Source organism: Patiria miniata, unplaced genomic scaffold (genome assembly GCF_015706575.1).
Source record: "Patiria miniata isolate m_02_andy unplaced genomic scaffold, ASM1570657v1 HiC_scaffold_3, whole genome shotgun sequence".
Classification (NCBI taxonomy): domain Eukaryota; kingdom Metazoa; phylum Echinodermata; class Asteroidea; order Valvatida; family Asterinidae; genus Patiria; species Patiria miniata.
The window spans coordinates 25,219,357-25,236,353 of NW_024037069.1; the positions used below are offsets into that span (position 1 = coordinate 25,219,357).

Consider the following 16,997-nt stretch of genomic DNA (forward strand, 5'->3'; position numbering starts at 1 on the left):
ATATTTTAAAGCTTTGCTTTTCTGTAACCCGACCCACTTTTACTAGATGTCACATTTCAATACCCGTTTTCTCAAAAACATTTTGCTGAAAACATCTGCTTGTTTTCATAGAAAGCATCTAAGATGTCCTACCGGCCCACTTTTTTTCCCCCAATGCATTAAAAGCTGATAACATTGAAGAGTTTTGGAGTGGTTCAGCGGTGGAATCAAGTTACAAGTTTTGTTTTAGTGGCTTTTAGAGTCAAGCGCTGACCCCTGTGAGCCATTTGGGCGCCAGGTCAATGCTATGATGGATTAATAGTCATGTGAATATAGCGCAAAGACCTCTTGTGTCCAAACATGAACTCCATCAAGACTACCAAAGATTTGCTTGTTTTTTTTTCTTCACAGGTACAATGTACAACTTAGAAATCACAACGGCCCAATTTCACGGCTGTGCTTACTGTTTGCAAAAAACTTCCTGATTACCATAGGCTGAGCCCCCCCCCCCCCCCCAGGTTTTAATTGGATTCTTCACCATTTATGGGAATATTTCTTTTGGGTGTACTGATTATATGGCGTGGAATTGTTTAGCCTTGGCGGAGGTTTGCGCTCTCTGAGTGCTTTCTAGTTTTTAATGTTGCAGTGACCGTCCTCTCGGGACTTGTCAGAGATTTTAAACTGAAAATCAACTTTTCCAGTGACCAGGTTGGCTCTGTAAAATTGTAACGCTGTGCAGAGGGTTAAACTTGCAATGAAGAATTTACGGTAGACTATTTGGCAAGTTTGCTGGCTGTCTGCAAGGGAATTAATTGGGTTCAGTTAACAACAGCCTAAACCTATTAAAAGACAATTTTGTTCAAGTTTCGCTGAATTTAACTTCATACTCACCATATTCAGTATTGTCAGGACGTAAGATGTGATCTTCTCTTCTCCATGGCTGCGAATCATCTTCTTGTCCACGACCACCAGCGTTTCCACAAAGCGGTTTCTGTGGATGTTGCCCTCAATGGCGCGCTTGGGTCTACTTTCGGTTGAATGCCGTGGTAAATCGAACTCATCTGCAAAAATGACTGGTTCCTCCGGAACATGTGGCTGAACTGTGGGGTTCAAAAAGTGAAAGTGAGCAATTTTACCTTTTTAAACATATTTTTTGTAAATATGATTCTGTAAATATTAAAGGAAGAAATACTGCACTTAGTCTGAATAAGAAAACACTTGAAAGATGTTTACAGCAAATGGCCAAATGCACAGTGATGTTGTGTTGAGTTTGTCTTACAGTCACTATGTGGACTTGTGAACAAAAGATGTCCACATAATGCAGGTTGTGTTGACGTTATGTGGACTAAGCCCTGTCCACATAACGTTTCGCCCTCTCTGGAAAACAGGTTTAGAGGCATTTTCGGGTTAGGGTTATCCATCGCAGAATGAAGAGAAACATTCAAGGAAATCAAAAAACAAATTTGGGGTTGAAAGAGTTTTCACAGTTTAAGTAAAGTTATTTTTTGTACCAAGTTTTCTTAATTACACAAAAACAAAGGAATGTCCACATAGAGTATGTAAAACAAACATGGGTGGTTTTGTGAATGTTAATAAAAGACACTATATTTTCTGTTATACAGACCTTTGAAATATGGCTAGCAACCAATATCAAACACTAAATTTTGTCGACTTTCGGACAAAAGTATACCTTTAATAATGAATACAAACACTTCTGACAGCACTGCTCATATGAATAACATCATTGCAGGACAAATCCTAATTCAAGAAAAGAATGTTCTCAAATACTTAGAAGTGGTTGATGACTTCCTGCTTGATGCACTTGGGGACTGTGACCTGTTTTCTCAGGAAGTAATTTATCTTACAAATCCCTGATGCGTCTTCAGGATTTAATGCTAATCAAAATACTGTGGTGACACATCACCTAGTGTGTAGGGTCGTCAGTTAAAGCTGTTCTACCGTGCTTTTCAGCAATCAGCGCATTCAATTTTTTTTTCTCCTTTAGATTTGTATTTTTATTTAAATGGAAAAGGCTACTTTGCTCCATTTTTGATGTTTTAAACCCTCTGAAAATATGCTATTATTTTGGCTTCATGTATATTACACTCATAAATGCACAAAAAACGTACACCTGAATTACTGTCAGGATGTAATAAAAAAATATTTTGTAATGTAGATATTCCATATATTTTGAAGTAAGATCTGTTTGTTTGATTTCTCAGCCACAAGTGGTTAACATTTGTATTGTTAGAAAAATAGCAATATAAACAAAATCTATTTTGGGGGTTGAAACTAGAAAAAAAGTCACAGGGCTAGAGGTCAGAAATGTTTTCTCCATATGTTGGAGCCTGGAGGAGACAGTTCATAGTTTTCTGCTTGTAAACAGAACCCAATCTAGCAAGAATTTGCATCTATCTAGAGTCAACTTTTGATGTCTTCCATCAAAAGTCAATCAAAATGCCTGATTGATGCAGGCCTAAGACTTTGAATTTTTAGTTCGAATGATCAAAGAATATTTTGGATTCTGAGTTCTTCTGGAATATCATTTCACATGCGAGGCACAAGGCCACTGGAGAATGTTCAGAATGTTCAGCAAAAACATATTTTTTAAAAATCCCATCCAAAAGTCAATCAAAATGCCTGATTCATGTAGACTTTGAAGTTATTGTTCGAAGGATTAAAGAATATTTTGGATTCTGAGTTCTTCTGGAATATCATTTCACATGCGAGGCACAAGGCCACTGGAGAATTTTCAGAATGTTCAGCAAAAACATATTTTTAAAAAATCCCATCCTAAAGTCAATCAAAATGCCTGATTCATGTAGACTTTGAAGTTATTGTTCGAAGGATTAAAGAATATTTTGGTTTCTGAGTTCTTCTGGAATATCATTTCACATGCGAGGCACAAGGCCACTGGAGAATTTTCAGAATATTCAGCATATTTTTAAAAAATCCCATCCTAAAGTCAATCAAAATGCCTGATTCATGTAGACTTTGAAGTTATTGTTTGTTCGAAGGATTAAAGAAAAAAAATTGCATTTCGCATGCGAGGCACAAGACCAGACTGGAGAATGTTCAGTCTCATGAAGAGATAAAAGACTTCAGGGCAAAAACACATTTTTAAAAACAACACACCCCTCCCTCCACTGGGAATAAAATGATGTCTTCATTCTTTTGAATTAGTACAGTAGCTGTAGGCTAACTGAGTCATTCCTAGTGGCTTACAGCAGGAAAAAACACCAATTTTTTCCAATCATCAAGAACACACCATAGTTTCATCTTAAGTTTTGGTTTTGAAGAATCAGGTGGTCTCCATGCAAGGAATAAGAATAAGACACATAATTACACACTGAATTAATATCATTTAGTCTGAGGGGGTGACTTATGAATATTTTGTATTAATTTCCAACGGTAATATTATTTTCCTGTTTCTACAAACCTATACAAAGGCAGATGGGTCATTCAATAAATTTGAGGTTCAAAGTGTGACACTGTCCTGCCCCCGTTACATGGAGGTCTCTTAATATCTTTGTGATTTGCACATTCAAGCACCATTTAAAGGGAATATACAACATTTGCAAACATCGAAAAACAAAACTACCAAATTTTTACGAAATACCTTACTAGGATGTTGGTAAATGACAGTCTAAAGCATCCTGTAAAATTATGGCACCTAGTGTGAAGTCATTTTCAAGAAAAGTGGTATTTTTGTATAAATTTCCAACGGTGGTCGGCCGACCACTGTTGGAAAAACCTAACAATTTTTCAACTACTGCTCCAAATTTACCATTTTCTTTCAGTCCAAACTTTGTTTGCTATTGGTTACATGTTCATGAACGAGTGCAGACCAGCTAGACTGGTTCCCTTACCTTACAATTTTCCGGCATCTATAAATTGATCCATTTCATCTTTAGTGGAGTCGGGGAACCAGACTTCTTGAACATTTTTGGTTTTTCTTGTTTTTGCAGCATTTTCGAACACAAAACTTCAAACATGTCAGTGTAACAACATTTGATATATAATACTAACCCCTCAAATAGTTCATTTCTGACAATTACAGCAAAAGCCAATGATGTACATTCCCTTTAACGTGACTTCAAACAATTGTTTGTTTTACTTGTTGGATGGTAGTCTACAAAACCACTCTTGGAAGAGAAGGAAAAAAAGGAAAACAAGTTGACCCCACATTTTTAAAATGACCCAGATCCAACTTAACTGTACCTCGTCCACCGTAATGACATAAAACGTTTTACACGTTTTGCGGCAACATCAAAGTTCTGATAGAAGACAGCCAATATTGAACTAAAGGATTAAAACTAATAATATGACAATATTAGCCCGTCCGCACTGTTATACAAACGACTTTTAAGGATATTATATAAATCATTTGTGTATAGACACTGATTTGCGGGGTAGATAACCTATCTAGGAACATAAGGCCCGGCCCAAGCATAAAGTGCTTTATAAAGTGTTGGCACTTGAACAAGGAAAACAGAACTACTTGGTATGAAGCGTCAACATGTCTGGTGTATAGTGCATAGTTTAAATACCAAATACTTCGATTATTGACCGGTTGTCTCCATGGCCTGGGTTATACTACTTCATATAGGTCTGTATAGGGTGATTATCTCAAAGCTATGGCGGCGAAAACCCATCGCTATGAACTGAGGGCCAGTTTCCCGGCACTCCCTAATATAATGGTAAGCAAAAAGTTAGAAAAGTTGCCACTTGGCCGAATTTTCACAACAAGCACAAAAATGTCCACTTTTCCAGTGCGAACCTGTAATTTCTGGAGATTTTGTTGTTGCAATTACTATTTCAAACAAACTCTTCATTTGACGTAAGCATGATCTTTACTGTGGTTACATAACTTCTTGATAACTCTATTTGGGCAATTCCAAGAAATTTTACCTGGGTCTTGTTTAGAGTATGAAAAACAAAGTTAAAGGGAATATACATCATTTGCTTTTGCTGTAATTTTCAGAAATGGATGGAATTGGGGGGTTGGAAATATAAAGCAAATATAGTTACACTGACTTTTTGGAGGTTTTGGGTTCGAAAATGCTATAGAAACCAAGAAAAACGATCATTTTCCTGTAGTCTGGTTCCCTGACTCCATATAAGAAGAAACAGAGCACTTTACATACATTGGGGAATTGTAAGGTCAGGGAACCAGTCTAGCTGGCTCGTACCCGTTCATAGGTTTGTAATCGATTGCAAACAAGTGCAATGGTCAATTGGGGCCAGTATTTGAAAAAAGCCAGTTGTTTCCAACGCTGATCGGCCGATCAGCGTTGGAAATTGATGCAAAAATGCCACTTTTCTTGAAAATGACAGTATACCAGGTGCCATAATTTTACAGGATGCTTTAGACTGTCATTTACCAACATTCTGTTAAGGTATTTCGCAAAAACTTGGTAGTTTTATTTTTCGATGTTTGCAAATGTTGTATATTCCCTTTAAGTCTGTAATGGGCCTATATGGCTCCTTAGGCGGGCATTTAATAACTCTGGTTTCCAGGGCGTGAAACAACTGAGAATATTTCTATTCCTCCTGGATTGGATGTAAGTCCATCGCAGGTTACTCCCCAGCTTATGTTGGTACCCAGTGGAAAGAGGCAAGTTGGGGTAAAGTGGCTTGCCCAAGGACACAACATACGACCAGCAGCTGGATTCAAACCCCTGACCCTCTGATCATGAGTCACAAACCCCACCAACCACTAAGCCACATGCCTCAATACTTTGGTTTATAAAAAATGTCTAGTGTCAATAACATTGGCTTTACATGTATATCATTATCTCCCGTTAACTTGCATGCATTCCAAACTCTAAAAACCAAATTCCTAAAGAATTAAGGAGTGATTAAAATTTGTGTTGTAAATTAAAACCAATGTTTGCATATTTGTAAATCCCAAAAGTGTAACAAGTCATACAAGCCAGTATTAAGTCAACGCACTTTAAGTATCGTGGGCAATAAATATGCGCAAACACACTTGCCCAAGTTTGTAAACCCTATGAACTGAATCTGTCCCTGGCTGTCGGTGCAAAACAAATTCTTTAATTCAAACCGAGAGGGGGGCGTAAGTTTCAGTTTCCACGGTTCGGTGTTTTTCCGGCTGGACGAAGTTCCAATTATGATGTTTACAATAAAGAATACCACAGCCAAGACTGCATGGGTCTCGGATCTATTGAAAAGTACGTGTAGTTTCAAGCATAAAATTCCAAAACTGAAGTTTGATTCTTTTCCCTTGTCCCATATATTTCCGAGGCCAAAAGAATTGATAAGGGGGAACTGATCCGTCAAAATACCGGTAGCTGATTCAGAGTTTTTTCCGACCTAGTCACAGTTGGTACATGTTCTTCACAATGATAAGTGATGGACCAATGGTTACATTATTTGATTGTTGTTGACTGTGATGTGGTCCACAGCGTTTTATTGCCTTGTTTTTTTTTGAGGGATGGTAGCGCTATAGCGGAGGTGAAGCCAATGGTGACACTTGCCTAGAGACAATTTTTTTTATTATACTATTTTTTTCCATAAACTTTCGAGTCTAAAAGAAGTACCAGCAGGCATATACTGTTGATCATTAAATAAGTCATTTTGGGAAACTTGGCCGGGTCTGTCCATTTTGACAATGAGGGTGACAACCAGTAAATAGGCCCGAAATTGTCCACGCCGGCCAAATCATGATTTGTATCCTGTATAACTTTTTCTCTTAAATTAAGGGAGAGTTTTGTGGCCCTGAAAGTGGATTTGTGGAAACAAAGTGGATCTGCACTATTGCCTGATCTTGTTGCACTATTGATCGATCGCACTGCGATATCAGTAGATCATTCTGCCATCTCTCGATCACGTTGCCATCGGTCTACTGCCTTTTCTTTCTAATTCATGACTCTAAAGGACTGTTTGTAGAAATGGATGTAAAGTCTGAGATTTTCCTAGGTAGGTATGTGTTGATCACATCCCAACAGCTGTGGGGAGACCAAATAGGAGGAGGCATGTCTAGCAATATAACTAGCTTCATTGTTGTGGACTGCTCACTGCCTGGAGGAAGTGCCCATAATAGCCTCCTTGAAAAGTAACTTCTATGAGCCACTGGGATAAAAGGACTAACACCTTTGCAAAAATAAACAAAATGTTTAGAAATAACAAATAGGAAGGATACAATGCTTCAAGAAGGTTTCACAGAAGGTCAGTTTCCCACTGGCCCAAGACATTATTTTGATAAATCACCAACTAGTGATTTAGAGCGTGGTACATGTATTTCCAAACAAGAGCTTCTGGGCACAAACTGCTCTCAGACAGTCTTTCAACAACTTGCCAGTCTAGTAAAATCCCTTCCCCTCCCACCACCCCACCCCTTCCCTCCTAAAAAAAGGGGGACCACAGGCCACTTATTTTGGAGACAAGTACATCACAGGTGTACAATGAAGCAAAGAAAGCTCTTACACAGTTTGAACAATAATAGTCTGGTGCCATTGACAGCTGAGTTGAAGCCCTCCAGACTCCTACAGTGGCAGGGTGGTGATGGAAGTTTGCAGTAATGCTCTTGACAACATCTTGTTTAAGTCCAACCCGCCAAAAGAAAAAAAAGGCCTGGGGCTTCATGACTTTTTGGCTAGTAGCACAGTCGTTTTTTAATTGAAAACATTGTACATTGGAAAATGATGCCCTGGCTGTTGGCAAATAAATGTGACCTTGAATGAACTGCAGTAGTTTGTTGACTTTGTAAGCTCTCCAGACTGATTAGTTTAGAAGCCCAAATCAACTTGGCAGTTTTTTTTACTGAAGCCCTGACTCAGGTGTTAGGTGTAGCTCCAGAGTTGGCGTTTACTTGCATTCCGATTTTTACAAAGTTGGGGCTAGCTAGCTCCTCCCCCCTCCCCCTTCCAGCATATTGAGGGGAAGGGGACAAGGGGCCTTGCACCCCACCCCCTCCTACAACATTTTGGCATATTTTTTTTTAAGGAATGGAAAGCGCCACCTCATCACAACCATAAATTAGTAATACCCGAGGATGAGATTGTCAATTCCAAACCAATCTTAAAATTGGATGAAAGCTTAGTCTGAAAGATTCATATATTTTCATTCTACACTGAAAATCTCTTTCTCTGAGATTCAAGAAGTCTGAATTCAGACTTAAGTCTAAAAAAATGTCATGCCTGGTAATACCATCCCCCCTTTTAACCATTTTTAAAAAATAAAACAGGGCCGAAAAAATTTCCAACATCCCTCTGACCCGAAACCTCCATACCTACTGCTTCCCCCTCCCCCAACAATGGATGAACTTAACAGAAAGCAGCTGTACAGTCTTTTATAGAGTACAGTGTACATGTGATTCGCCATAAACAAGTCAAGAGTACTTGAGCTTTTGGGTGGTGTAAACTGAGTAAATTGTCTGCCAAAATTGTCCAAGTAGCGCCAACATGTACTTGTACAAGGACTTGTAGCGCCTACCGGTACTTGCACAAGGACTTGGACTCAGCCTGCAGTTGAGTCCTTTTGCAAATATTTGTACATTTCTTACAGACTCATGTCACGCTGCTTGTCAAAATATCAATATTTTCTACTCAATCTCAAGTATTCAGTCAACACAACGCGCGTTGAGTATGCTCATAATTTTCCGGGTAGCGCTGCCGAAGTTTCCAAGACTGGATTTGGTTCATCTTGTTGATAGCGGCCTCTACCACAGCCGCGGGGCTTTACCGCGTATGTCAGGGGCCGGCCGTATTAGGGGAATAAAATCCAAATCCAGTCTGGAACCTAAGACTAGATTACGGGGATTATGTAAGTAATTTCAAGTTAATCGTCACTTTAAAGGGAATATACATCATTTGCTTTTGCTGTAATTTTCAGAAATGGATGGAATTGGGGGGTTGGAAATATAAAGCAAATATAGTTACACTGACTTTTTGGAGGTTTTGGGTTCGAAAATGCTATAAAAACCAAGAAAAACGATCATTTTCCTGTAGTCTGGTTCCCTGACTCCATATAAGAAGAAACAGAGCAGTTTACATACATTTGGGAATTGTAAGGTCAGGGAACCAGTCTAGCTGGCTCGTACCCGTTCATAGGTTTGTAATCGATTGCAAACAAGTACAATGGTCAATTGGGGCCAGTATTTGAAAAAAAAGGCAGTTGTTTCCAACGCTGATCGGCCGATCAGCGTTGGAAATTGATACAAAAATACCACTTTTCTTGAAAATGACAGTATACCAGGTGCCATAATTTTACAGGATGCTTTAGACTGTCATTTACCAACATCCTATTAAGGTATTTCGCAAAAACTTGGTAGTTTTATTTTTCGATGTTTGCAAATGTTGTATATTCCCTTTAAATGGTGTATCAGCAAGCACCTTCTAAGAACTAAGAACTTTGTCAATCTTGAACCAAGACTAACTCCAATCCTGCACTGGACTATATCTTGTTGTTAGGTTATCAGCAAGTCATTTACAAATCCCACAGATCCAATGAATCCCTATGTAAACACCTCTAGTAATAGAGATATCTTGTCGTTTGTTTAGAAAACGGCTCAAAAGAGACTACCTCAAGTTTTTGCCATGCAGCTGAAACTAGATGGGCATGCTTTTAGCCTTTCATATCTCCAGAGCAAATAGCAAGAATCTGAGATCAATTCAAAGTCATAGATCACAAAAACCCGGTCATCATGTCACTAAATATTTGGTCAGGTCAACTAAGCGCATAAATCCACGAGGTAATCGTTCTTGTGTAGATATCTAAGGCCAAACAAGAATTGTGTGTTTACAGTAACCCGATCTACCAGGGTTTTTTTTACGGCCCAAGTGCAGATCTCAAACTTTTTACTGCCGCATTTGGCCAAAACTTTAATATATTACAATTTGAAAATAAAAATTCTTCCCTTCGAGACTTGTTTACGTACATAAAATATTGGTTAATTAAACAGTAAAACTTAAAGAAGTTAATGAAACCATGGAGGATGTGTTTTTATTCCTCCATGATTAAACAGAATACTGTTACACGTATCCTAAAGTAAACAAAGTAAGTACCAAAGACTGGCAGAAAAACACTTTAAAAAGTTACTGCTTATTTTCCAACTGACTTGGACAATTGTTGGTTTTTTTTTTATATATGTTGAGATTCTTCAGCAGTATCAAATGATTAACAAATGAGGAAAGTTTAGGGGAACATTGAATGAAGAATGCAAAGGTACAAATTAATTGAGGACAAGAAATGCATTGCAAGGAACCTCACCAAAAAATGTAAATTTGCCCCCCCCCCCCCTCCCCCCCCCAAAAAAAATGCATGTAGCTTTAAACAGGCTTTTCCTGAACAAGAAACTTAATGGCAGGAATCCTGAGGTTCCCAGAAGTCCTCTACATGATTGGTATCCTTGGTCTTTTACATGTTGAAGGTAACCCTGACCTGGGCCCCAAGGTCTTGACAATGATTGAGGACCCAATTTTACTTCAACAGCTTTCTTAGCCTGCAGTCTTACCAAGCGCAGCAAAAGGGGTAATTCTTAGGCAGGGCCTTACCCAAGTGCATTCGGAATTCGGATAAACCAATTAAAAAAACCAATGGCAGATCTCAGTTTGAATTTTCTTCAAATTAAGCAACCTCCAACTCCAAACACAAATACGTTCACCACATAACAAACAAAACAAAGGCATACAACTGGAAAGTAGCCAACAAAATAAGGGGAAAACTCCAAACTTGACAAGAATTTATACAGTGTTTTTCAAATCTGTAATGGCATTGGCCTAAGTGTGAAGTAAAAAATGAGGAAATCAACAAAACTGATGAAAGGCTGCATGCCTGAAAAGAGTATGACCTAATCTTTTCAATAAAGCTCGTAATGTAATTTGACGTGTACGCAGAAGCATAACTCAGGAGGGACATCTCCCAAAGGCACATGCTCCCCCCCCCCCCCCCGGAAATTGGGGAAAGACAACATTAACTTTTAATTGGTAAAAATCCATTAATTAACTGACCCCTTCAGAAAATGCCACCCTCCCCCATCCTCCCATTTCCCCCTCCCCCAAAGACCCCACCCACCCCCACACCCACCCCTGCAAATTTAATCCAATATACACAACTGAGTGTACTAGAATTGTATGCTTTTTTTTTTTAAATAGTAATCAAAAAGCGAAAGTACATGTAGGCTATTCAAATCAAAATGAGACACATAAAAGCAACACTTGCAGGTCCTCTGTAGTGACAACTCTATGTGGAAGAAATTGATTGCTGGCAAAACCTTCGACCGAAGTTCTAGGCACTTCTGAGTGTCCTCACGATGTTATTTTACCCCTGGATTTTCCCCCGTCCACTGAAAATGGGCTCGTGTGTGGTCTCGGCAAACATGAAGCTGCGCCACAAATAAGGTAAAGTGAAGTGAAAAGGAAAAAGATTGTGTGTATACCTGTATGTGTGAAGAGGGTATTTATTGTGACACCATGGGACAAAAACATACATGTTCTATACCACCCACTCCATCCTATCATACAAAGTGCCCATTGGTTCATTCAAGCAATACCTGTGTCTGCCCTTACATTTCCAGAGGGTTAAATTAAACACTCAACGGCCTTTCATGCTATCCAAATCTCTGTTTTGGACCCCGGTCCAACATTTACCCATGTTTACAGAAGAATTACTTTACAAAGTTTGAATTTTTTGCGACTCAAATTCAGGCACATCAAACAAACCAAATTTAAAGAGTTTTTTAAACAGTAGAAAATGTCAAAAACAGAACAAAAGTCCCTTGAACATTTATTTCGTTTGGAAAAAAATTGAATAGGTTGGCGAGCATGGGTAGAGCAGCTTTAAACAATATATGATAAACAAAAAAAGCAAGAAAACACAAAACAGCCAATGGACGACAAAGTTGTTTACAAGTTACAATGCAAGCATCATTGGCAGCTACATTGTATACAATAACGAAGCTCAAAATACAATCAGTCTAGCTTTTAAAGCTACAGGGCCTTTATATACCCCCCCCCCCACCCCCTTTAAAAAAAAAGGGAATAAGTGATTATATTTCACCTTCAAGTTGTTAGTGTTGCCATTTTAAATATTGGGAAAAGATTGATATTTGAGCCAGCAGCCTGCCTGTAGCAAGGCAAAGCAAGTTACTTCTGTGGCCCTCAAAAAGTCCTACAGGAGCCGGCAAGACTTCAAAGGCCAAGTCAATATAACAATGGCCTCAGTCGATAGAGACTGATTTTAAAAGAAAAATTGTAAAAAAAAAGTCTTTTCAACACAAGAGTACCTTTTTCCCATTTGTTGTAACTTTATGAAAAGGAAAATGTCTTTGTTGTCATGAATTTCAATTAGTTGTATTCAGGTGCTCATAATTTATCTGGAAAGTAGGTTAAGTGATGTGTTTAATATGTGTTCCCTTTTCCCACACTTTCTTGTTGCATTTCAGACCACTTGTATTGAAACCAGCACAAGTTTATGAATGCGGAGATGATGAAAGGATGTCTACCAAGTTTTCAGGAGAAATCAATGCTCGACAATCCTTTTGAAAACAGAATGGATGGCCTTGATAGGAGAAACTTCAAATGGTTCACAATTGACGGCTAAGCAAAACTGCATCAACTGTGACCAGTGCTGTAGTCGAATCCATCGCAAGTCCCTGCAATTCCTGACAAGTCCATCACAAGTCATCACAATTCCATCTTATGACAAGTCCTCCAGTCCCAATTCAACTCACAAGCTTTTCAAATGAGCTGTGTCAAAGGCATTCCTTAAGTTTGGAGCATGTGGAAGGGCCTTATTTATTTATTTATTTATTTATTTATTTTATTTCTTTCTGGTAATGAAACCAAGGATTCCTCAAAAGTACCATAAGCACTGTAGCTCGAAAGCCTGAAGAAACCTGCAGAGAAGAAGTTACAGTTTTCGAGGTGGGAGGAAAAACCCAGAGGAATATTCTGAGAAAAACCCACGGAATCAGGTAGGGAAAGTACAGCTACGCCAACCTGACTCCCCTTATGATACCGTACGTGAAAAACAGACCTAAGAGGATCTGAGAGAAATGTCTCTCGACCAAGAGTGGGAATGTTGGGGTATGAGGTAGTGGCGCAGGAGGAACTTTTTCAAGGGGAGAGGTTTCCAATTTTTTCCCACGAAATTCAGTTTGCAGCAAGTCGCATCTTGTACACACAGTACACCACCCGCAAGGGAGTTGTGTGCAGAGAATGTTCAGCGCATTGATCAGATGTGTGGATACCCCTCCCCCTGTCTCCCCTACCTCCCCCCTCCCCCTTTGCATGTGTGGCTTTTTGGGGTCATGGGAGGGGGGGGGGTTAACCCACCCTCCCCCCCCCCCTCACTAAACCACTTCGGTCTGAACATTCATTCATTAATAACAACACCTCAGCTATCCCCTAGAAAAATCTTGAATCAACCACTGGCCATACCAATCCAAAGCACACAGGCATTCTCTGTATAGTATACATATCACAAACTTGTGCATATACAGTGAACAGGAGTGGATATTAAGTGCAATTTAATACTTTTTCTGAGGGGGGGGGGGGGGGGGGTTGAGGGTAGGGGTGTATTGGGCCATGGTTGGGCTGAAAGACCTTACCCTGCCTATACGCAAGTCCTAGGTGCCAGGTATGGTCTAAGAAATAACAAATTAAGGGTGGACATGACCCTGGGTCGCCTTGCGAGGTCAATGTGTCAAGAGCTCTTTCCTTCAAATGAAACAAACACTGAACTGACCCACAAATTCTGAGGCCAACACCCCCTAAATAATCTTAGGTGGCAATGACATTTTACACAAGTTTCTCTGAGCAATTTTGGGAAAGTAGGTAAGTATCGTCAATAAATTTAAAGCTGCTTAACCCTTGCTCTACAAAAGATTTAATATTTTTATCCGGATAAATTTGTACCATGTTATTGTATGTTTTATTCCAATCCCACAAAACTCTTCTTTTTTTAAAAACTTGTTGGGCGTTTGCAATCCTCTGATTTTTTTTCTTTTTAAATTTTGGGCACAAACAGATCCGCCTTACGAGACGAATGGCTCCCAGTCTGTACATAATTATCAATACTGAATGTGGGGTGGGAACCAGCTTCCATGCAACAAGAACAAAATCATTATCAGGCTTCAAAAGTAATTCGAAAGTTGTAAAGTAATAATTCAATAACTACACATTGGCTGGTGGGTTTTTTTCCGGTTAATGTCTCATTCAAAATGGAAATGTTTGTATTGTTTGAAAAACAGAAATGTAGAAAAGGGATCTTTTTTGTGGAACGCAACTTTAACTTAATTTGCAGGAATTTGGTGATGTATTGGGAATAAGGGTTCCACAAGTCGGAATTTTTCTCAACACTAAGAGTGCATCTGGTTTTGCACAGCAAGAAAATTGCCATCTAATGATCTAAGGTGTGTTCTGCGTTTGGTCCACCCAGGCTTGGGAGCTCTAGCAACAACTGGCTGTCATCAGCACACTCTTCCTGTGACATCAATCACTACCCTCCCCTGGTGGAAATGTGAACTTCTGCCCGAGGTTTGCCATCTCATTCTTGTGATATGACAACTCCAGCTACTGGAAATTTTGTCCCTGACTAACAGCGTTCAGCTGTGTTCATGCTGGACTTTCAAGGGGTTTCTGCAGGGTTCTACCTTAATTTTTTTTGTTCTGAGCTAGCCGGGCTACTGAAACGGGCTCTTAACTAGCCCGCGGCTTTTCACTCGCCCGCATTTTTTCTTATCTCAAACACAAAATGGCATATTTTCAGGCTCATTTCTGAGGCAATTTTGTCGGTGTTTTTGATTAAAAGATCAAATAATTTAACCCTTTAAAACAGTTGATAAAATTAGACACAAATTGATGGGGTTTTCTTTCTGAATTTAACGATTTATTTCTTCCTGTACGTCCATCTTTGACGTATCCCAATAATTTTTCACTCGCCAGCTAGGCTAGTTAAGCAATAGTTTGGCTAGCCCGTCGCTGTTTTGACTAGCATTTGGCTAGCGGGCTACCGCTAATTTCGAACCCTGGTTTCTGCCTGAACTTGAGCAGCGCCTTGTCCTGCTTAAAACTGCTTAAAAACCATCCAGGGTAAAAGGTCAATATTTCCAAACTACCATCCAATGAACAAAGCCCCCAAATTTAGTGTTACATGCACGGCTTTTTGAGTTTTTACAAGTTATGGTGCTCTGCAACTACACTAAAATATGCAGCTCAACAAAATAAACTGATTGAAAACATACTAATCAAAGAAACCACACAGGGAAACTAACTAGAGTCCCGAGTGATTGTGAGAACAAGTCACAAACTACTCGGGAGGAACTCAAACACACTCACGACCTCCTGCTTACTACATGTAGTTTGTGAATTTTTCTCACAATCACTTAGGAAGTTAGGACAACACGGAGCATACAGCGTATAAACACGTTGGTGAAGGGCAAAACTCAATATTGAATCCTCCAGTGGGCAAAAGTTCCGAGTCTATTATTCCAGAGGTTTAGTCCGGAAAGAGGTTTCATTCTGCTTACGTAGAACCTTGTGTATGCCTATTGTATCTATTATATCTGACCAGAGTGACCAGAGTGACCAGCCAGTCCATTCAGTCACAGAATCAGTCAACCATAGTCGCAAAACAGACTTAATGCCATCTCTGCCATTATGGCCTGAGATGGGTCCGACTAATCCATCCTCAACTGGTGCTGGGTCAGTACAATTCTGAAAGAGCCTTCTATATCTATTGTGACTGTGGTATAGCATCTACACTTCGTGAGTTTCCAGATATTTATCAATTTCTCAGGCAGATGGCATTGGCAAAGTAAACTAAATATACAATTTCTTTTTTCCAAATTAAGAATGAAACTTCACGCAATTTGACTGAAATTAGGAACAGTTCTGTTTGGAGTGACATCGAGTTTCCACTCCTGAATTGTAGTAGTAGAGGCCAGCCCACAATTAGACTTTGTACAAATGTAAATGACTGACTCACTGACTGAATTAGACTTGCATGTAAGTCTCACCCTGGCCCAAACGTTTCACTGTTTGTACTTATCTCACTGATTGGCTGACTGACTGATTCACTAACTGACTACAGGTATGAATTAGACTTGCGCTAGTCTCATCCTGGCCCAAAAGTTTCATTTTGCTGGTCCCAGGGGGCCAGCCTACAGTCCTGTTTGTACCTATCTCTAATTTTTCTAAATTAGACTGACACAAGCCTGACACTATCCCACAGATATGACTCAGTTGACTACCTACATGTAGACCCCTTAGACCAATTTGGCCTGGGACCTGCTTTACTAGGCTTGACTGGTCTTGTCTGTTTTTCTCTTTTTTTCAAACTCTTTCAATTTCAAGTAATTTAAAAGTGCTCTAAATCATCTGGTTCCTGATTGATACAGTGAAAGTTCATTACTCAGTGTGAAAGTGAACATGAATTGTTGATGTTTTGAACGTGAATTTCTGATGCAAGAGTTTGCACTTTGCATTCGCAAAAACTTCAACCAGTCCTTCATTTAAAGAAAATCCAGGAGAGCTATAAATCGCTCTCCTCAAATATTTGAGGAGAGCAAATCGCTCTCCTTAAAATCTACGGATAAACAGCGGTAAAACAACGGGTTACCATTGTTTTTGTTTTATTTTGAATATAACGATTTATTCAAGGGGCTGCATTATTATTAGTTTTTGCATAATAACATATGCTCAAGTTGCGTTACTTTTTTCGTTTTTGTAACTGTAAGACAAGGTAAAATTTATTTTAAAAAACTAACTAAATGGAGATTAATAAAAGGTTTGACTACTGCTTAGGCTTTCATTTCTTAATACAGTTGTCAGTTGGTTCATCACTTGATTATACTTTGAAAATGGAGAGTTAATAAACAGCACATAAAGCAACTGAATATTTGCTTTCAGATTCGTTAAAATTACATGACATTTTCAGCCAGAACTATTTCAATTGCTCTACGAAAGCTATACAAAAAGGGCCTCAAAATGACACAAACTTGCCTTAAGTTTTATCGAAAATATTTGCCGTCGATAATCTTAAAAATAATGGGA

General features: G+C 39.1%; 1 protein-coding gene across 1 annotated transcript in view; it reads right to left on the reverse strand.

Annotated features, from left to right (window-relative positions):
- The window catches only part of LOC119737051 (A disintegrin and metalloproteinase with thrombospondin motifs 18-like), an 83,005-nt gene that overhangs the window by 45,465 nt on the left and 20,543 nt on the right, over positions 1-16,997 (reverse strand). Inside the window, exon 5 of the mRNA XM_038211124.1 lies at positions 871-1,079. Coding sequence (XP_038067052.1) covers positions 871-1,079 — 209 coding nt within the window. The remainder of the gene's footprint in view (positions 1-870; positions 1,080-16,997) is intronic.